General features: G+C 39.4%; 1 protein-coding gene across 4 annotated transcripts in view; it reads left to right on the top strand.

Moving 5' to 3' along the window:
- Positions 1–21,952, top strand: part of acox3 (acyl-CoA oxidase 3, pristanoyl) — a 183,058-nt gene that overhangs the window by 82,854 nt on the left and 78,252 nt on the right. For all 4 annotated transcript variants that reach the window (XM_060826927.1, XM_060826936.1, XM_060826943.1 and 1 more), the window contains 2 exons: positions 7,603–7,729; positions 10,303–10,419. In XM_060826927.1, coding sequence (XP_060682910.1) covers positions 7,603–7,729; positions 10,303–10,419 — 244 coding nt within the window. The remainder of the gene's footprint in view (positions 1–7,602; positions 7,730–10,302; positions 10,420–21,952) is intronic.

Here is a 21,952-nt window from a genome sequence, read left to right on the forward strand (position 1 = left end):
CTGACAGAAGGCAGAGAGTTGGGATAAAAGGTTCTTTTTCGGAATGGCAGCCAGTAACAAGCGGTGTCCCACAGGGTTCAGTGTTGGGGCCGCAGCTGTTCACGTTATATATCAATGATCTGGATGAAGGGACTGGGGGCATTCTAGCGAAGTTTGCCGATGATACGAAGTTAGGTGGACAGGCAAGTAGTACTGAGGAAGTGGGGAGGCTGCAGAAGGATCTAGACAGTTTGGGTGAGTGGTCCAGGAAATGGCTAATGAAATTCAATGTGAGCAAATGTGAGGTCTTGCACTTTGGAAAAAAGAATACAAGCATGGACTACTTTCTAAATGATGAGAAAATTCATGAAGCCAAATTACAAAGGGATCTGGGAGTGCTAGTCGAGGATTCTCGAAAGGTAAACATGCAGGTTGAATCCGTGATTAAGAAAGCGAATGCAATGTTGTCGTTTATCTCGAGGGTTGGAATATAAAAGCAGCGATGTGCTACTGAGCCTTTATAAAGCTCTGGTTAGGACCCATTTGGAGTACTGTGTCCAGTTTTGGTCCCCACACCTCAGGAGGGACATACTGGCACTGGAACGTGTCCAGTGGAGATTCACACAGATGATCCCTGGACTAGCAGGTCTAACATACGAGGAATGGCTGAGGATCCTGGGATTGTATTCTTTGGAATATAGAAGGTTAAGGGGAGATCTCATAGAAACTTACAAGATAATACATGGCTTGGAAAGAGTGGACGCTAAGAAATTGTTTCCGTTAGGCGAGGAGACTAGGACCCATGGGCACAGCCTTAGAATTAGAAGAGGTAAATTCAGACCAGAAATGCAGAGACATTTCTTCAGCCAGAGTGGTGGGCCTGTGGAATTCATTGTTGCGGAGTGCAGTGGAGGCCGAGACACTAAATGGCTTCAAGGCCGAGATTGATAAATTCTTGATGTCACAAAGAATTAAGAGCTACGGGGAGAATGCTGGTAAGTGGAGTTGAAATGCCCATCAGCCATGATTAAATGGTGGAGTGGACTCGATGGGCCGAATGGCCTTACTTTCCACTCCTATGTCTTATGGTCTTAATACTGAGACCCTTATTGCGATATACATAAGAAAAATAAATGAACATGTGGGGGAAATATTAAGCGAATTTTCAGACGAAACCAAGATTATTAGAGTGGCGAATAATGAAGAAGATGGTTATAGGTTACAGGAAGATATAAATAGTTGGTCAGATGGGCAGAACAGTGGCACCCTGGTAAATGTGAGATGATGCACTTTGGAAGAAGAACAAGATGAGGGAGCATTTAATGAATGACAGGACACTTGGGGTAATTATTCACAGTTCCCTGAAGTCAGCGAAGCGCATGAACAGGATATTTAAGAAGGCGCAAGGGACACTTGCTTTCATCAATCATGGCATAGGTATAAGAGCAAGGAGGTAATGTTAGACTTGTACAAAGCATTGGTCAGTCCACAACTAGAGTACTGTGAGCAGTTTGTCATCTCAATACAGGAAAGATGTGATAGTGCTAGGGGGGTACAGCATGTTGCTTAGCATGAAGAAATTGACCTATAAAGGGAGACTAGATAGACTTGGAATGTTTTCTTTAGAGCAGAGAAGATGGAGGGGGGCACCTTATTAAGATGTATGAGATTATGAGGAATATGGACAGAGTGAATAGGGAGCAGTTTGATTGAGGGGTCAATCACAATAAGGCATGGTTTTTGGGGTAAGGGGCAAGAGATTCAGAGGAGATTTGGGAAAAATCTTTTTCACTCAGCTGGTGGTAATCTGGAATGCACTGCCTGGGAAGCTGGTGGATGCTGGAAATCGTATAACCTTTAAAAATATTTTGATGAATATTTCAAATATCTCTCCTAGTGGGTGGTATGAGAGTTTAAAGTTTTGTTTCCATACAGTATAAACATACATAGGATAATTGAACAGATCAAGGAGTACAAGTGATTGTCACAGAGAAGGTGCACCTAAAGCAAGATCAACATTAGATTTGAAATTTGAAAGGTCTGTTCTGAAGTCTAATGACAGTAGGGAAGAAACTGCTCTTGAACCTGTTAGTACGTGTGTTTAAGCTTTTGTGTCTTCTGATGATGGAAGAGGTTGGAAGAGATTATAACCAAGTTAGAGGGATCTTTGATAATGTTGGCTGCCTTTACATGTCACCAAGAAGTGTAGATGGAATCAGTGAATGGAGAGTTTGATTGAGCGTTCTGGGCTGTGTTCACAATTTTCTGTAGTTTCTTATAGTTCTGGGCAGAGTAATTACTGTACAAAACCATGATGCATCCAGATAGAATGCTTTCTATCGTGCATCTCTAAAGGTTGGTGAAGGTCATTATGGACATACCAAAACTTCTTAGCCTCCTGAGGAAGAAGAGGATTTCTTGTGTTGGCTTGACCATTGCATCAACATGAATGGTCGACGACAGATTGTCAGATGCTCTCGACCATCTCCACCTCAGCTCCATTGATGGCCTCCTCATTGCTTCTTGAATTCATGATCAGCTCTTTAATTTTGCAGACATTGACATTGAGGAAGCTCGCTATCTCTTTCCTGTATTCTGTCTTGTCATTGTTTGATATCTGGCCTACAATGGTGGTGTTGCCAGTGAACTTGTAGATGGAGTCCGGACAAAATTTTGCCACACAGTCTTGAGTGTACAGGAGTACAATAGGGGGCTGAGTACACATCCTTGAGGGGCACCAGACTTGAGGATTTCATGGAGGAGGTGCTGTTGCCTATCTTCACTGATTGTGATCTAGAGGTCGAGGGCCTGTTACAGAGGGAGGACCAGAGATTTAGATCTCTGAGTTTGGAGATTGGTTTGATGGGGATAAGTGTTGAAGCGGAGCTGTAATCAATAAGTAGCAGCATGAAATATTATCCAGATGTTACAGGGATTAGTGTAGGGCAAGGGAGGCTGTACCAAAGCCCATGAGCTGGGAAATTAGTGAAGGATTAATTTAGAAGTACCAGGGTTAAGTAAAGGTCAGAATAAGGGATTAAGGTTAAGGTAAAGGGAGTATCTTTAATTAGAAACGTTAGCAAATTAGACTAAGTTCATATACAATTCATGGCAGGTGAGGTGAGTTGAGTGTAATGTGTGACCTGTTATGTGTGGGAAGTCATGGACCCTATCAGCAATCTTGATGACCAGGTGGAAGAAGTGTTCCCAATTATATAAAATGAGTGGAGACACTGGCACATCTGCAAAGCTGGGAGTTACGTGGATAGCACATTTTAAGAGGTGGTCCCACGCTATTTTGAAGGACTGGAGGAAAGAAAGAAATGGGTGATCACTAGGCCATCAAAGAGAATCCAGTAGAAATGCAGGATACCACAGGAGTCCTGATCACGAGTTTGTTTACTCTTTGGAAACTGATGAAGCGCTGGTTCCTCAAGGGAGTGCAGACAGAGCCAAACTTCTATCATCACATGACCTGAGTGTACGGGGGTGGGAGAGGAAGAAGAAAGCAAAAACAATGATAGGATTCATTAGTTAGGGGAACAGACATGTGTTTCTCTGGCTGAAGGTGCGACTGACAAGATGGTGTGTGGCCTCCATGGTGTCAGGGTCAAAAATGTCATGTGTGGCTGCAGGGATTATATGATGAGACATGGGTCATGGTACACATTAACACTAATGAATGTAGGGAGAATGGTTGATAAGATCTTGCATCAAAAATTGTGGAGCTAGGAGTAGACTAAAGAACAGGGCCTCAAATGTTGAAATTATTCTTGGTGCCAAATCTGGTGAGTTTAGAAATGGGAGAATAGGGCAGAATAGTACATGGCTCAAGAATTGATGCACTAGGAATCATTTAGATTCATGGATCACTGGGATCATTTCTTGGAGGTTGGGACCTGCACAAGCAAGATGGCTTGCACCTGAACCAGAATAGAACTAACACCCGTGCAGGTGCCTTTTCTCGTGCTGTACGAAGGAACTTAAACTAGATTGGGAGTGGGATGGGACAAAGAGAGTTAGTTTAAAAAAAAGCGGAGTGAAGGGACCAAGGCAGGGGGAATTCAGGCATGTTGAGTTTACGAGAATGTTGCCAGGGTTGGAGGGTTTGAGATCTTGCAAGAGACACAATAGATGAGAGCTATTTTCCCTGGAGGCTGAGGGATGACATTACAGAATCATAAGGGACATGGATAGGCTAAATAACAAGGTCTTTTCACCAGGCTGGGGGAGTCCAAAACTAGAGGGCATAGGTTTAAGGTGAGAGTAGAAAGACTTAAAAGGGACCTAAGGGGCAATTTTTTCATGCATGTATGGAATGTGCTACCAGAGCAAGTAGTGGAGGCTGGTACAATTACAATATTTAAAAGGCATCTGGATGGGTATATGAATAGAAAGAATTTAGAGGGATATGGGCCAAATGTTGGCAAACGGGACCAGATTAATTTAGGATATCTGGTCGGCATGGACGAGTTGGACTGAAGAGTCTGTTTCCATGATGTAGATGTTTATGACTCTGTGTTAGGATTTGGCCGAAGTAGACTGAGACAGCTACTACTGGGTAAGCCTACAGCAGAACAGTGGGGTGCAATCAGAATTGAATTGGTGAGAGTATAGACCCAATATTTAAAATATTGGAGCAACAAGTCAAGAGAACCCTGGATGTCAAGGAATATTCAGGACTGGATAAGAAGGACAAGAGAGGCCTTGGACAGATACAAAGGGAGAAAATTGACAGAGGCTCGAGTGGAGTACAGATAGTACAAGCAGAGGTCAGGAGGATCTTAAAACAATTAGGAGAGCAAAGAGAGGGCATAAAAAAAGCTAAAGGACAAGATTACAGAGAATCCCAAGGTGCTTTAAAGGTATATCAAGGGAAAGCAAACAACCAGGGCAAGAGTAGAACCCGTTCGTAATCAAGAGGAACAATCCATACGTTGGGTTGGAGGCCAATGGTAGGATGTTAAATGAATGTTTCACATATGTGTTCGCTTTGGAGAAGGAGAATATCGGTAGAGAATTTGGGAAGAGAGACTGTGAGCTTCTTAAGCAGTTTGATATCGGCAGTGGGGAAGTATTGGAAATCTTGGCAGGATTAAAAGTGGTGAAAATGTGTTGCTGGAAATGTGTTTCAGCTCTGATCTCCAGCATCTGCAGACCTCACTTTTTACTCGAGGATTAAAAGTGGACAAATCAGCATCCAGATGAGTTGTATCCCATGGTGCTATGGGAGACTAGGGAGAAAATTGCACGGGCTCTGACCCAAACTTTTAATTCCTCTCTGGCAGCTTGGGAAGTGCCACAGGAATGGAGCTGATGTAGTTCCACTTTTCACAACCACTGAGTTTCTCATCAGTGACGGGGAAACTCTTGGAAAAAATTCTCAAGTACAAAATTAATCTCCACTCGGAGACAAGTTTTGATCAGGGTTAGTCAGCATGGCTGTGTCAGAAGGAGCTGAAAATGTGTTGCTGGAAAAGCGCAGCAGGTCAGGCAGCATCCAAGGAATAGGAGATTCGACGTTTCGGGCATAAGCCCTTCTTCAGGAATTCCTGAAGAAGGGCTTATGCCCGAAACATCGAATCTCCTGTTCCTTGGATGCTGCCTGACCTGCTGCGCTTTTCTAGCAACACATTTTCAGCTCTAATCTCCAGCATCTGCAGATCTCACTTTCTCCTGTGTCAGAAGGAGGTCATGTTGAAAAAAATTGCATTTTTCAATGAGGCAATCTGGTGTGTAAATAGGCGTAGTGCATTTGATGATGTTTACAGAAGAACCTCGATTATCCGAAAGACCCGAGCGGGGAATATTTTGTTCAGTTAACCAATGTCAGATAACACAGTTAGCCACTCATTGGGACCTTATGATTTTGTTCAGATAATCCTAAACTTGGATAATCGAATGCCAGATAATCGAGATTTCTCTGTACATGGATTTCAGCAAAGCCTTTGACGAGGTCCCACATGGGAGACTAACAAAGATGGTAAAAACACATGGGTTCCAGAGTAAATGGGCAAGTTGGATTCAAAATTGGCTTAGTGTTAGGAGATGGAAGGTGGTGGTAAAGCCTGTTTGTGTGACAGGAGATTGGTGTCCAGTGGCAGACCACATTTTTTGTTATACACAATAGAAAAGAAAATGTTGAAAAGAAAATAAGTATGTTTGCAGATGACATAAAAATTTGCCAAGTAGGTTTCTGTGAAGAAGAAGAAGGTCTTATGTAACAGTAGGATATGGGTGATTGGTCAGATGAGAATTTAAGCCTGAAAAGTGTGAGTTGATGCACTTTGGAAGAAGTAACAGGACAAGGGAGTTTTTAAATTAATGATAGGACACAAGGAAGCTCAGAGAAACAGAGGGATCTTGGGGTGTTTGTCCATAAGACCCTGAAGGCAGCAGGTCAGGTTAATAGAATGTTTAAGAAGGTATACATGACATTTACCTTTATCAGTCATGGCAAAGATAATAAGGGCAAGGAGGTATGTTGGAACGGTTCTGGAGTTTTGGGTTAGACCACAGCTGGAGTACTGAATGCAGTTCTAGTCACTGCGCAGTAAGAAGGATGTGATTGCACTGGAAGGAATGCAGTGAGATTTATCAGAATATTGCCTGGGATGGAGTAGTTTAGCTTTGAAGAAAGACTCAACAAGCTTGGGTTGTTTTCTTTCGAGCAGTAAAAGCTGAGAAGAGATTTGATTGAAGTATCCAGCATATATGAGATGGATGGATAGAAAGCAACTGTTTCCCGTAGTCGAAGGGTCAGTATCAAGGGAGTATAATTTAAAGATGAAAGGAAGGTTGTTTAGAGGGGGTTTGAGGAGAAAAACGTTCACCGAGTTTTTTGGGAATTTGGAATGCAATGTCTGGGGCGTTATAGGTTTAAAAAAGTACTTGGATTAGCACATGAAATATTATAACATTCAAGGCAGTGGGGCAAGTGCTAGAAAGTGGGACCAGTGCATTGAAGTACCTCTTCTGTACTATATGATTTTGATTCATAATCATGTCATCCTTACCTAAATAATCATATTACTACATTTTCTTAGTTACAATCCAAAAGTGTTGCATATGCAGGGAATTTTTAATAAAACGTATGTTTCCTTTTGGGTGTGCTTCTCTGTGCAGGCTTCCCTCTTGAGTAAGATAGCGAGCCCACATTCAACAGCATCTGATGTCGTCATGTTCCACTCTCATTTCATGATAGACATTTTCACATTATTTTCATGGGATCCCATGGAAAGATTCTAGGGGCCATCTGAACTCATCAAAATTCAGTTTGAAAAATCTGTACCAGAAACATCTTTCCCACTCTATAAATTAGTTCCTTCGCTTAACCCTTTGGCTAATTAAAAGAAATCAATGCAGAAGATGTTGTAGAGACATTTCCAAATATATTCTTTGATCTCCACGTAAAGTAGGAAGATGATGGCCTAGTGAAAAAGAAGTTTCAACGGGTGTGCAGAAAAATGACAGAAATTTCTGTTTACTGTTTCTTCAAGCCCTCTACTAGAATTGTTACAAAGATCATGCATTGTTATTGTTATCGGGAAGTGTTATTGTTTTTCTAATACGTCACTTTTCTTGTGTTGTACAACTTAAATGAAATATTTATCTTTATTTCAGCAATGGCGACTTATTCCCTTTGTGGCAGCCACTTATGCGCTAGACCACTTTTTTAAATCACTGTTCATAAAATCTGTTGAATATCAAAGAGGAATGTTGATGAAGGACAAGAGTGAGAGACAGGCAAGTGTGGTTACAAATAGTACATGCTTATTTTGTGGAGCTAGATCTGCTTTTGAAAATTGCCAAAAATTGTAAACAGTACCAATAAATAATTATGTTTAAATGTATCTGTCTTAATAGAGCATCTTGCACATTTCGGAATGCAAATTGATTTGTCTGTTCAATAATATTAGCATGACATTTTATTTTTAATATCAGCATGTAAATATGTTGTTTTAACTCAACTGAAAGTTAGTCTGCTGCTGAATCTGCAAGTTCTTCTCAAGTGATGATATCACTAATACCCCACATTTCTTTGAAAACTGCTTAAAGTTGTCAAAGTTGGCTTCGTAACAGTGTATTTGATTTGAAACTGACTGTGACCTTCTGATGCTTTTAGTGTATTAGAAACCTTTCACATGAAAAATCAATTTGTTTACATATGATTTTGTTGTTTTCCAAGCCTATCATTCTACGCATTCCCTTTTATAAGCACATTTCCATTGACAAAATAGTCAACTTGCCAATTCCTTGGCGGATTCCTGTGGCATTCCAAAATTTGTATGAGGAAGAGAAGTTTCTTTGAGAATAAGTAAGTCATTTGCAATTTGACATGCAGTAATTTGCCCTCAATCCAAGAACTATGCAGTCAACATAAGTACCTGAGTACATGAGAGAGTTTGTCCTCTGCAGTTTACCTTGGTTTTGGAATTACATAGAAATATAGAAAATAGGTGCAGGAGTAGGCTATTTGGGCCTTCACGACTGCACCACCATTCAATATGATCATGGCTGATCATGCAATCGGAGTATCCCATTCCTGCTTTTTCACCATACCCTTTGATCCCTTTAGCTGCAAGGGCCACGTCCCGGTCTCTCTCGAATATATCTAATAAACTGGCCCCAACAGCTTTCTGTGGGAGAGAATTCCACAGGTTTACAATTTGTTGAGTGAAGAAATTCTTCCTTAATTCAATCCTGAATTGCTTATCTCTTATTCTTAGATCGTTACCCCTAGTCCTGGACTTTCACAACATCAGGAACATTCTTCCTGCATCTAGCCTGTTCAGTCCCATCAAAATTTTACATGTTCCTACGAGATCCCCTCTCATTCTTCTAAATTCCAACGAGTACAAGCCCAGTCAATCCAGTCTTTCCTCATATATCAGTCTTGCCATCCCAGGACTCAGTCTGGAGAATCTTAGCTGATCTCCCTCAATAGCAAGAATGTCCTTCCTCAGAATAGGAGACCAAAACAGCACATAATACTCAAGGTGAGGCCTCACCCAGGCCTCGTATTACTGCAGCAAGACATCCTTACTCCAATACTTAAGTCCTCTTGCTATGACGGCAATTGGACTAACAAAACTGGTAGCAATGTGATGGAGAAACGCTGCCTTGAATGTATGAGGGATGGTTTCTTTGACCAATATATCAAGGAACCAACAAGAAAGTTAGCCATCCTAGACTGGGTATTGTGCAGTGAGAGAGAGTTAATTAGCAACATTGTGGTGTGAGATCCTTCTGGGAACAGTGACCATAATACAGCAGATTTCTTCATTAAGATAGCGAGTGACACAATTAAATCTGAAAGTAAGGTCCTGAACTTAAAGCTAACTTTGCTGGTATGAAGCCATACATTGGTTCAGATAAGCTGACTCAGGATACTTATGGGGTTGATGGTGGATCCGCAATAGCAGGCATTTAAAGAATTACAATGTATCCTCTCAGTCAACTTCAATAAAGTTCCACCACCACATGGTTTGACCATGGTTGCGAAAGTGATTATAACTTTAATTTTTTTCATGCCATTAGAATCCTTCTGTACTACAACTAAAGGCATTTGCCAGTCAGCCAATTGTCTCTGTGTCAAATAATGCACAAAAGACCTTGCTTGCTAGAGAATGTTTTGTTTTAAATTGCTTGTGAACTGTTTACAGCAATGTAAGGGTGAAGCCTTTTTTTCCACAGGCACAGTATCACCAAGTGTATATATCATTAGTCATTCATGTTGTGAAACAAATAAGGGAGATTTTCTTTCTATTACTAATCAAATGATCTTGATTTACACCAATATTATCATACAAATTAATGCTTCGAGTACCAAAGTGACTTCATTTCATAAATGTTAATCTACAATTGATTGTGGAAACTCAATCATTAAAATACAGAATTAAGTAGATTACTATTTGTGCAGCTTAAAAGTGAGCATTGACTTGATAGATCGGTAATCTTGCCAAGGATACAAAAGTTAAAGCCACTATTGCATTTCATGTACCTTTGCCATTGAGAGAAAAGTTTGAAATCCACAGGAACCTGAATGGTTGGTGGACAGCAATAATGAAGTCGTGAAAAATGTGTATTAATTTTTCTCCCATTGTCGTATAATCACACAAAAAACAGACAGACATTATGGCAAATCAAGACTACTTGAAATTGATTTTCTACTCCCACATACCGAGCATGGAGCTTCAACTATCAGGAATGCTTGGCAGAAGATTGACTTTACAGATCAACTGTATTGCTCTTGTTGAATAAGTAGCACACTGTGACTACTTCTTTTCACAAAATGTTTATTTTATTTTTATATGTAGGCAGAGCTTGGTAAAGAAATTCATGCATTATCTAGTGCAAGTAAATCTCTTTGTTCATGGACAGCACAACAAGGCATTCAAGAAGTCCGTGAAGCTTGTGGTGGTCACGGCTATCTTGCTGGTAAGTGCTCCTATCAATAATAGTAATCAGTATTAGTAATCAATAATCAGTATTAACTATTGAGTTTATATTGCACTCATTGAATTATGATGAGACGCTCATGATCTAAAAAAGTTTTGTTGCAAATTAGACCTGATAAATATCACATTTATCAAAATTTTGTAGTTTGAAGAATTGTTCTAAGTAATAAGCTAGTAGTTTTAATTGTAATCATGTAGCAACTCTAGCTAGAACTGCAAAGCTTTATCCAACAAATTATATTCATATAGCATACTTAACATTGTACAATGACCAAGGAGTTTCACTAGAGAGCATCTATTAGGGCAGATGACCAAAATATTTGTCAAAGGAGATTTGAAAGTTGTAAGGAGCATCTTAAAGGAGGAAGAAGAGGACTAGCAGATTTGTTTATGGAGAAAATTTCTGAGTTTGACACCTTGACATCTGAACATAGTTGCCAATGGTGAAGCGTTTGGAGACCCAGATTCTCAAGTGGCAAGAATTGGAGGAACATATATAGTTTGGGAGGTTTGTAAAGCTGTAAATTTGCAGAGGTGGGCATCCAGGAGAACTAGTGGAAATGAGGAACATAATACTACAATGAGTAAGAACTGATGTTGGTGAAATTAATTAATCTGAAAGTTGAGAATTTGCATGGACTTGATGGCTTTGGTTTTGATCTTCCAAAACTCTCTGGAATCCAGAACAGCTTCTGTAAAGTAGAAGTTGGAATATGTAACACCCATATTCCAAGGAAGGTGAGACAGAGAAAAGGGGGAACTAGAGACTATTTATCCCTGACAAATTGTGTGGATAATGTCAAAATCTATCATTTTGGACATGGTAAAGAAGAACATAGGTACTCATAATGAGTAATGTCAGCATAGATTAATGAAAGGAAAATCATGTTAAGAAATGTTTGCGAATGTTACTAGCAGGATAGCTAAGGTGAACCCGACACATGTTGCTTATTTAAATTATGAAAAACAAAGATACCATGTTGCAGGTTATTACAAAAAATTAGGGATCATAGAATTGAGAACTATATATGAACGTAGGTTTAGACATTTTTGGTTTGGTAGGTTGAAACTGGGACATTTCTATGCTTGAGCCTCAAATACTACAATGAATACCTCGGATGAGCAGTCTGAGGGCAAACTCAGTTTGTGGCAAACTAAAGTAAAATGTAAGAAATAGTCCTAAATGACCTTTCTCAACTTCACAAAATCCTCAAGCAAGAAGACTTCTGGAGTATCACCCTCATTTTAAAAAATATATTCTTTTATGGATGTGGGTGTTCCTGTCATGGCCAACATTTGTTACTGATACCTAATAACCCTTCAATTGACTGGCTTGCTGGATCATTTCAGAGGGCAAGTTAAACACATTGTTGTTGGCCTGGAGGGCCAACACATCACCAGATGAGGTGAGGAAGGTAGATTTATTTTTGCAAAGGAAATTGCTGGATTTTTGCAATCAATAACAATTTCATGGTCATCATTAATGACAGTAGCTTTTAATTCCAGATTTATTTATTGAATTTAAATTGTACCAACTGCGATGTAGCATTTGAACAAATACTTCCAGAGCATTAGGTTGGCCTCTGGATTACTAGTTCAGTGGTATTATCACTATGCCATCATCGACCTTTAATAAGCCCATCAACAATACGCAAGACATACAGATCTTCTCCACTGGATAGAACTTAATCATTTGTATGCCTGACACCAGATTCCTGAAGCAATTGCTAAGAATTTAGTCCTGACAGAATCCCAGGAAATCAACAGAATAACGCCAGGAATGTCCTCGAATCATTCCTGAAGCAGTCAAACATCCCTACCGATTTATAGGAATTCTTAGTTGGTGAACGGCTGCCAGGAGAAGCTTCCTTCAGTGAGGCACCAAACACATCACCAAGAGCTCGCAGAGTCAATGTCTAGGAATGAAGAGATTTCCAGACGTCCTATTTATTTAACTTTTGCATATGAGTCTGTTGCTTTCTCAATACCTTGGCTAATCAGAGTTGACTTGCCAACTCGTCAACATGCTTTTTCCTGTTGTATAAGTTGTTGTGATCTTCTGAAATTTGGTATTCTTGAATTTGTTCTGGTGAGTAAAAAATACAAGGCTTCAGCAGTAGTCACGATCTGTACTATTAAGTGGGAGTACCTTATCTTATGGTTGAAGGGCTTTCATTTAGTTAATCATATTAAAAATCTGATTTAAAAGCATCATATAAAAACAATTATTTTTCTAATTTGTTTTAAAATCTAGACCTCTTAAGTTTTTGGTTTAAAAAAATACTAAACTGAAACAATTGAAACTGTGAGCCTTTTAAATGAAAGAGTAGATGAATGGGCATCAGGGAGTTTCAGAGGTCTATTGCATTTAGCTCTCCAGGATTTGTTTGGTTTTGTGCAATGCAATTACATTATGAATACTTGGCTGGATTCAAAACTTTAAAAATTAACACAGCACAACAGTGATTGTTGACACAGCCATAGATAAGACAATGTAGTTTGTTTGACTGTTTGAGAGATTTAATAGGGTTAAATATTTTGAAGACCTTTTTGTTTATTTTTTGTTTACTCTGATTAATGAGCACTTGAGAGAAAAGAGGTTTATTTCCAAGCACATTTCTGTATCTACTATAGAATTATATGAGCTTCTAAAAAGAACTATTTTTGTCAAATGGAGTTTGATTTTTTAAAATTATATATAGCAAAGACTGAAAGAGTTATTATAGGATTTGTGAGCTCTGTCTGTATTGTTGTTGGATTCTAACCAGGATGCTCAAATATAAATTAAGGGACACAGGACAGACTTTTCCCAGTTTGAAATTAAAAATGACATTGAGCAAGCTGAATGGCATCATATGTGGCAATGCTAATGGTGGGTCACCTAGCCTATTCATGCAGTTCTCATCTTATTGTCTGTGCAAGTGAGATATTGCATGTGTCACTGACATGGCAAAAGAATCCAAAGCTGTTTCTACAGGTAGTCCCAGTCAGTGTCAAAGGCTCTGGCACCATATTTAGAAGACACCTAGACATCACTACACTCACTGGAAGCCAGGAGCATCACCTCATCATGTGGTTGTCACTCCTACTATTGAAAGCATGGGTCCTAAGAAGGCAAAGTCACCTCTCAGTTTCACTGAAAATGCCTTCCATTGCTGGATTAGGAGAGGAAGAGAGGTTCTGTTCTCTTTCTAGCTGACCACATCAGGAGGCGAGCCAGTCAAATTTGCTCAGCCTGGGCAGATGCAGTTGTTGATCAATAAAGGGACAATGACCTACTATGCTCCTGAAGGATAAAGTGCACGATATTTTGCCTACAATCTCAAACTCTAAAGGTTATCCGTCAGTCAAATTCTCCATTGCAAGCGCATCTCTGCATATCATAAAGGGTGATAGATTGGGACAGTGTACCGAGCCATTTAAAAGATGAGATTGTATTTAAAGTGTTTTGTTTCATGGAGTCTTGTTGAGCTCAGAAATCACAAGGTGGCAATCAGTGGGCATAATGTACTCAGACACTCCTTCCTGAGTGCATTTCTGAACTAGATGCTGTGATCAATTTAGACATTCAGATTAACTGTGAATTGAAGACAGATGAATAGCATTGATCCCTGTAAGGCCTCATATTCCACTGCTACATTGTGTCCCCTTTGAACATCTGATAGTTACTCCTCCTACTTTGGATGCTGTTTGTTCCAAAATGAGATTTGACTACACAGTTGATTTTCAGATCATTATAGTGAGGCTCCAATTTTTGTTCACATGCTTGACTTGCAAGCTCCACTTATGACCCACAAATGATCCCCTACTCTCTTGAGTCAGATGCTGACTGCCTTTCCATTTATGCTAAAATTCTGACTCTGAGCGAGAAGCTGGCTGTATTTCTGATTGTGATAAAGTTCAACCACCTAGTCAAAGACAGCTAGCTTCCCATGCTTGCAAAAACACTGCATCTCAGCCAGAGACTGTTATCTGATGTTTCCTGTGAATGAACACCTCTCAGCCATGTACTGCTGCCCGAGGACGCCTGTGAAAATTCCCTGTCAAAGAACAAGGGGTGTCTGAACCTAAACGACAATAAACAACTGATTTTCTGAGTCTGATTGTGCTGGAATGAACATTTTCCCAGGATCTATTCCAAAATCATATCATTTTATGAAAACCTAACTCCAATTAATTCTCAGAGGCTGTTCATTTTTGGCAACTTAGCGCAATCAATCTATTTAAATGTGAGCACTAAATTAGAAATCTGCCAGCTAAACGTTTTCTGGCTTGAATATTAATATTATTAAATTCTGTTATTTGTTTTTCAATTGAATAACCATATTAGCGAGTTTTGAGATGATTCGGAGCTCAGGTTGAGATTCTGGATTTAAGTTTGCCTGCTGAGCTGGAAGGTTTGTTTTCATTTTGTCACCATACTAGGTAACATCAGTGAGCCTCTGGTGAAGCACTAGTGTTATGACCTGCTTTCTGTTTGTGTTTAGGGTTCCTTGGGTTGGTAATGCCAAATGGGTCCAAGTCAATGTGTTTTTTGATAGCGTTCTGGTTGGAATGTCTTGCTTCTAGGAATTCTCGTGTGTGTCTCTGTTTGCCTTGTCTGAGGATGGATGTGTTATCCCAGTTGAAGTAGTGACCTTCCTCATCTGTATATAAAGATATTAGTGGTAGTGGTGCATGTCTAGCTATCACAGTTAGTCGTACAAAAAGCTCTGCCAACCATCCAACCCAAACTTTGGGTCCGCTACGTGGATGACACCTTTGCCATCACTAAACAAAACAATTTAGAGGAAATTTTCAAGACCATCAATAATATCCTTACCAGCTTAAAATTCACAAAAGAGGAGGAAAACAGCAATAAATTGCCATTCCTCGATGTCACAGTAGAGTGAACAATCAATGGGGAACATATACGGACCAAATACTGAACTACAGAAGCAATCATCCCAACACCCACAAACGAAGCTGCATTAGAATATTATTTCAACAAGCCACCACACACTGCAACACAGAGGAACTACAAAGAGCAGAATAAAATCATCCATACAGCGTATTCAAAATGACTATAGTCTGCTGATTTCTCAGCTACAAACCCGAACAAGCGGCCAAAATGTGTCCAAAAACCCTAGCCACTCTCCCCTACGTCAAGGACATCTCAGAAATGACTGCCAGACTACTCAGACTTCGTGACGTCATCGTAGCCCACAAACCCACCAATACACTAAAATAGCAGCTAATGAACTTGAAAGACCCTATACAGACAACAAGCAAAACTAATGCAATTTACAAAATAACTTGCAAGAACTGTAATGAACACTACATTAGATAAGCAGGCAGAAAACTAGCCACCAGGATGCATGAACATCAACTCACCACAAAAAGATAAGACCCAGTATCAGTAGTATCCTTACTTACAGATGAGGAAGGACACCACTTCAATTGGGAAAACGCATCCATCCTCGGACAAGCCAAACAGAGACACAAGAGAATTCCTGGAAGCATGGCATTCCAACCGGAACTCTACCAGCAAACACATTGACTTGGACCCCATTTACCACCCCCTGTGAAAAAGAACAGGAAATTACATCACCAATCCAAGGAAACCTAGACACATAAATGGAAAGCAATGCTTCACCAGAGACTCACCTAGTATGGTGATGAAACCTCTGAAATGAACCTTCCATGTCAGCGAGCGAACTTACATCCTGAATAACCATATGGATTTCTAAATTTATCAAAGTCTGACCATTCCTTGTATACATTAACAGATTGTCTCTCTGTCTGTCCGTCTGTCTTTCTTATAAATTTTGTCTCTAAACATTAATAGATTCATCAAAACTTTCTCCATGTTCAGCTGATTTCTCCAGCTCTGAAAATACTTCAAACTTCATTTTGTTTTGAAGTCAGTGTTAAGGCTATACCTTATTTTGTCCTTCGGTAACCTGTGTACATATATCTACTTCATTTTTCCATTGATCTGAAGGTTCAGCTTCACAGAATATTCATGGGAAATCGTAACTTGACATTTTACATTCGGTGTCAGACATTTTTCTCCAACAAAACTCCTATTACAAACTTCTATTTGAAAGAAATCTTTGTTTCCAAGCTACACCTTTAAGTAACTGTCTTCTGTTACCTTTTCTTATTTGATTCTAATCAGAACGTTCAAACAATGGGTACAAGTTCCCAGGGCTGTCTGGAAATTTTAGTAGGTTGGTGGGGGGAGTGGATTTCACTTGCCCAGTGGTGAGTTGAAGTTTTTTCACTTAAGTTCTCAGACCAACTCTGACGGGTCAGCTTACATGCCATGGTTATTGATTAACACCCCAACCTGCTGGAATTACATTCATGGGCGCAAGTGGTTTAGATAAAGCGTGCAACATGTGTGCAGAAACTCACTGTCTGTGAAGAATGTACCTGGTAGGGTACACTTCTGCCTCCTAGTTCCAGTAAGTATGAGCTTCTGCAGTTATTTGGCTTCTTCATAGTTAAATCTTTATTTTACACAAGGGCTGAAGACTGAGAAGGTCACCCAGCACATGAGAAGTTTCATTTATATGTGGTGTTAACTTTTCACTGAAATGAAGCACTCACTGCAGGGTAAAGATAAATAAGCTATATCAGGTCCAAACACTAGCATCTCAACTGTCTCATGCCTTCTTTCTTTAACTCTGAGAAGAAGGGCACCTAAGATTCATGTGCAGTGTTGAATTTGGTGGGAGAAGTTATTCCACATGCAGTCATCCAGGTAGATTCACGGACTTGTGTATCCGATACTTAGGAACATGGGGATCAAATTGTTATGCAGGCTATAGATTCCAGAGTTTTACAGCTTTTATCGCAAGGGAATAGTGAAGGCCATCATGAATCACAATGAGCTAATTGGAAAACAATGTATAGAACAAAGGTATAATAATCTCGCAGATGGCAAAATGAAGAAAGAATAAAACAGTCATGCATCACAGTGGATGCACCTCACCATGTAAAGGTGACTGTATGGTAGGCATTTGCCCAGGACATAGCATTTGATAAGGCCCACTGGATAGCTTACCTATGTCAAGATCTCATATTGAAAACAACCATCTGGTTCCTGATGTATCTTCACAGGTCAGAAAGTCCATGCTAGCTGTTTGACTGATTAGCCCAGCATCTGTAATAGCAAAGCTGAGGTTAATAAATAGAAGGAAAAATAAGAATGCCCAGTCCCAACAGAACCAGAGAAAGGAGGTTATTGGGTTTGCACTGCAGAAGAAAGAAACCATCAAGCAATCTATCAAGGTAGGAATACCAAAGGTATAGCAGCTGCCTGCAGATGAATAAAAGACAATGTTGAAGCTACCTTCATGTGACGAGGGATGGTATCACCTCCTATAGGTGGATCGGTAACTAATTGGCTTGGGAGACAGCACAATGCCTGTGATACTGAAGATCACAGCGACATTGAACGTTGTTATAACCAGGTAAAGAGGGATGATTTGGTTCCTCCCATTTCACAAAGGGTCCCCTGTCCCCACTAGTAGGTCACAATTCATGCATATTAAAACATAACTCTCCAGAAAGAACTAAGGAACTAATTGCAAAGTTTTCTTAAACTTTAAGAAAAATAATAAAACAAGACATGTACCATACATGCAAGGATGGGTGTTGATTTTTAAAAAGAGAGAATTCCTAGAATGAAAATAAAAAATTATTTACAGTTTTAAACCTTTTGGAGTCCTTGAGTTGTTATAGTTGAACCTGAGACCATGGCTGTTTAGTTGATGTCTTATACCTTCAACAGTAATTAAATTTGTAGAACTTTCAGTTCTTGGTGAATGGATGTTTTTCTGATTTGTTTCAGCCACTAGTGGTGACTTTCAAGGTGATGAGAATGAATCAGGAGAGAGAATCTTTGATTACCCAATCCACTTTTATTGTCTCTCACTGTTTGCTGCAGTGACAAATATGGTTCAACTGCATATTTGCAAATCTGCCTCTATTGTCTTTAGTTGCAGGCAACCTTTCATATGCAATATATGCAATCTCTTCTACAAGTGTAAATTAAAACACGAGATACAACTTGCTTCATGACTAACTCATATGACTAATTAAAATATCTTTCGATAAAATGAAGTTTTGGTTCAGAAGATTGTTTTATTCCACTTTGGTTTCCTGAACTTGGCCTGACCTGTGATCAGATGATTGTTGCAGCCAATTTACATCTATGTATATATTTCCTTTAAAAGCTACTTTAGTTCCTGAGGGTCTCAAGTATTAAAATCAACTAATAAAAGTTAAAAAAATTGACAATCCATATTTTACTAATATTGAAATAACTTCTTAGCACCTGGCTATTCATTTCAAACCCCAACTGGGGACGTGTGTGACATCTCAAACATATACTAGTGAATTCAGCAATGGCCTTTACAAGCATACTGCAGTTTTTCTAGTTCACCATGGACCCATACAGCTAATAAAGAGACTGTTGGGAACTGCCTTGCAGAAGAAAGAAGCTATGGTCTTCAGTGCAATAAGTCCTCTAGATTTGCTGTTGTGACTATAGTACAAAGGACCATCAATTGATCATGAGGTCCTTGGAGCACCATGGCAGTATCCAGTCAGATTCCTAAACAGGAATAGATTTCATTCCATCACTGTCTAGCTTATCTATGACTACAGTAAAGGATTCTGTAGGTTTGTCTTATCTATCCAGGAAATGGTCATGACACTTTCATTTGGCGCATCTCCTAGATTCTGCACATTCCATAAGTATTCATTTCTCAGCATCAGCTCCACGGCTGGCCAATGGATGACCAGAATATCCTAAGAAAGCATGGCTAGTAATCCCAGTGTGCAATCCCCCATCTGAGAGGTCCATCATGGAACAAACAATACCTGAAGATGTGCTTTCTTTACTTTGACTGCTCATGAGAAGCACTACAGTGTTTGCCAGACTAGGTTTCCAGAATAGTGATTATTTGCTGTGTATTAAACAACCTGCTAAACAATGGAATGAGAATGAACACAAAGAGGAGGTGGACCAGCTTTCTGTCTTCTCAGACAAGGGAAAAACAGAATCTGGCAAATGATTCAGGACCATCGCTGATGTTGAGAATGCCTAAGAAGCCAGGGTGCAATGAGATGAGGCAGACAGTCTTAACAGAACAGAACATCACAGTTGGAATTGACGGTCAATGACTTGGCATTAAAATGTGAACAAACAGAACTATGAGATAATTATGTCTTGTGTTCTTGTCTTCGTGGGAATATTTGCTTTCTAACTGTAAAACATTAAAATACTTCTGTTTGCCATTGATTATAAGTTAGTTTGTTCCCTTTTCATTAATAATCTCCTGTTCTGTGTTCTGTTCGGCATATCAATATGAAGTTATGCAGGATTACATGATGGCGGGGTGAGGGGGCGGTGGCGTTGGTTGGAGTTTGTGTATATGATTCAAGCCTTAGTTTTGAAGAGATTCACCCATTACAGGAAGGTGAATGGACCTGGCTATATTGATTGACTCCGAAAACCCAAACATTGAACTTAAATATCTGTTTTCCAGATATTATGTATTCTGACAGAAAACAGCAGATAATGATCGTGTAGTTGCTCTTTGCTGCTCCACATGGTATGCCTGTACAGACTTCAGTGTTCCTCAGGCTAATCTATAAGGAAAACAGAAGTCTTAAAAGATTGAAAAATAACATAGGATTGTCATAGAGTGCTTTATTTATGTCAAGTGTCAGGTTGTTTGGAAATTGATACCCATGTATCCAGAGTGATGTCAATGTTGTTTTACTTTTTTTTCCTCCTGCTACAACTGGATATTATCTCAGCAATTGAGCATGAAATACCTATTTACTGGTTTTCCAGCTTGTTTCAGATTACTTTAATTATCATAATCTTGTGATCCAGAATATAAAGCCTCTGACCAACTAGGAGTCTGCTGCAGCGCTACTGCCTCAGTTCTCTCAATCTGACCTGATGGAGGCCTTTAGGTCACAGGAACATTGATACAAATCTATAACCTCGGATTAGAAGTAGACTGTTTCACTGCTCAAACCTGCAATGCCATTCACTAAGATCATGGTTGTCCTGTTTGGGTTTTGAATTTACATTCCTAGGTCACAGTAAAACTTGATTCCCTGCCTAACAAGAATCTATCCATCAATAAAAGCATTGAATGACATCACCTACATTGCCTTCTGAGACAGAGAATTGTGAATCTTTGAAAGAAAAAAAATGCTTTGCGTCTTGTTTGGTGAACATAGAATGCAAAATTTTTGTTCACTTCATCCATTATTTCCTTATTAATTCCCCATTCACTTTACTTGCTCTTCTTTAATACCCATCAAAACTCTTGCTCTCTATTTTAATGTTCAGAGCTAGCTTCCTCTCAGTCTCTAATGTCTTTCTTATGATTAACTTGTAGTCTTTCTCTGCTATTCTTTATGTTCTGACCAGTCATCTGACCTGCTACTCATCCTTCTGTAATTCTTTGCTTATTCCTTAAAGTTGATGCTTTCCTTAACTTAATTAACAAAGGATGGTGATTTCTTCCTTTTACAGCTTTTCTTCATAATAAATATTCTGAAAGCCCTTCAAGGGAGCAATTGATACTTGTGGCCTCGAAGCAAGAGCAGTCCTGCTCCAAGAACATGGGAATGTGGGTATAACTGGCTAGCTCAGCACTTTTTACCTATCCCTAAATGCCCTTTTGAAGTGAGTGCCTCACTCGGCCATATTTGAGGGTAATTAAGAGTCGACCATATTGCTGTGGATCTGAAGTTGGACCAAGCAAAGATGGCAGATTTCCATCTCTAAAGAACAGTAGTGAGACATAGGATTGTATGATAACCGACAGCGATGATATGGTTGTCACTGGTCTAGTTTTCAATTCCCATTTTTTGTTTGATTGAATTGATGTTTCACCACTCGCCATGATAGGATTTGAACCTATATCCCAGAGCTTCAACCTGGGGTTTTAGAGTACTCTAATCTGGCTACAATGCGACTTGGCATTGTACAATTACAATTACAGAAAAAAGCCAATTTACTGCAGTTGGAAAAGTATCAAGCATATTTTCAGAGGCTGAAAGTTGTCTTAGTCAATGATACAATATTGTATGCCCCAAATTTCACTATGACCTTTAAGGTAGCAATTGTTTGACCTGGGAATAAGTCCTATTTCGAGGAAATGGATTGGGAATAAAAGGCCAGAATGTAAACAGCGGATAGTGTACTGCAAGAAGGAAACACTGGGATTACTGAATACAATTATATTTTCACCATGGAATATAATCATCACTTGAAATTTTATGATACGTTATTGGCCATATTATAAATCTGACTAATTTTAAAATTTGTTGTGATCAGTGGATGAGTAGGACTGGAAAAGCAAACAGTACTCTCCTCCAATCTTGGTCTCCACACCTTTGAGACGTGTAGCTATTTTATAAGAGGTCTCTTTATGAGAGTGAATAGCAGAGTTTCTGTGGGTATTGCCAGAAAGCTAGGGACAAATGAGCCAAGA

Source organism: Hemiscyllium ocellatum, chromosome 1, assembly GCF_020745735.1.
Source record: "Hemiscyllium ocellatum isolate sHemOce1 chromosome 1, sHemOce1.pat.X.cur, whole genome shotgun sequence".
Taxonomy (NCBI): domain Eukaryota; kingdom Metazoa; phylum Chordata; class Chondrichthyes; order Orectolobiformes; family Hemiscylliidae; genus Hemiscyllium; species Hemiscyllium ocellatum.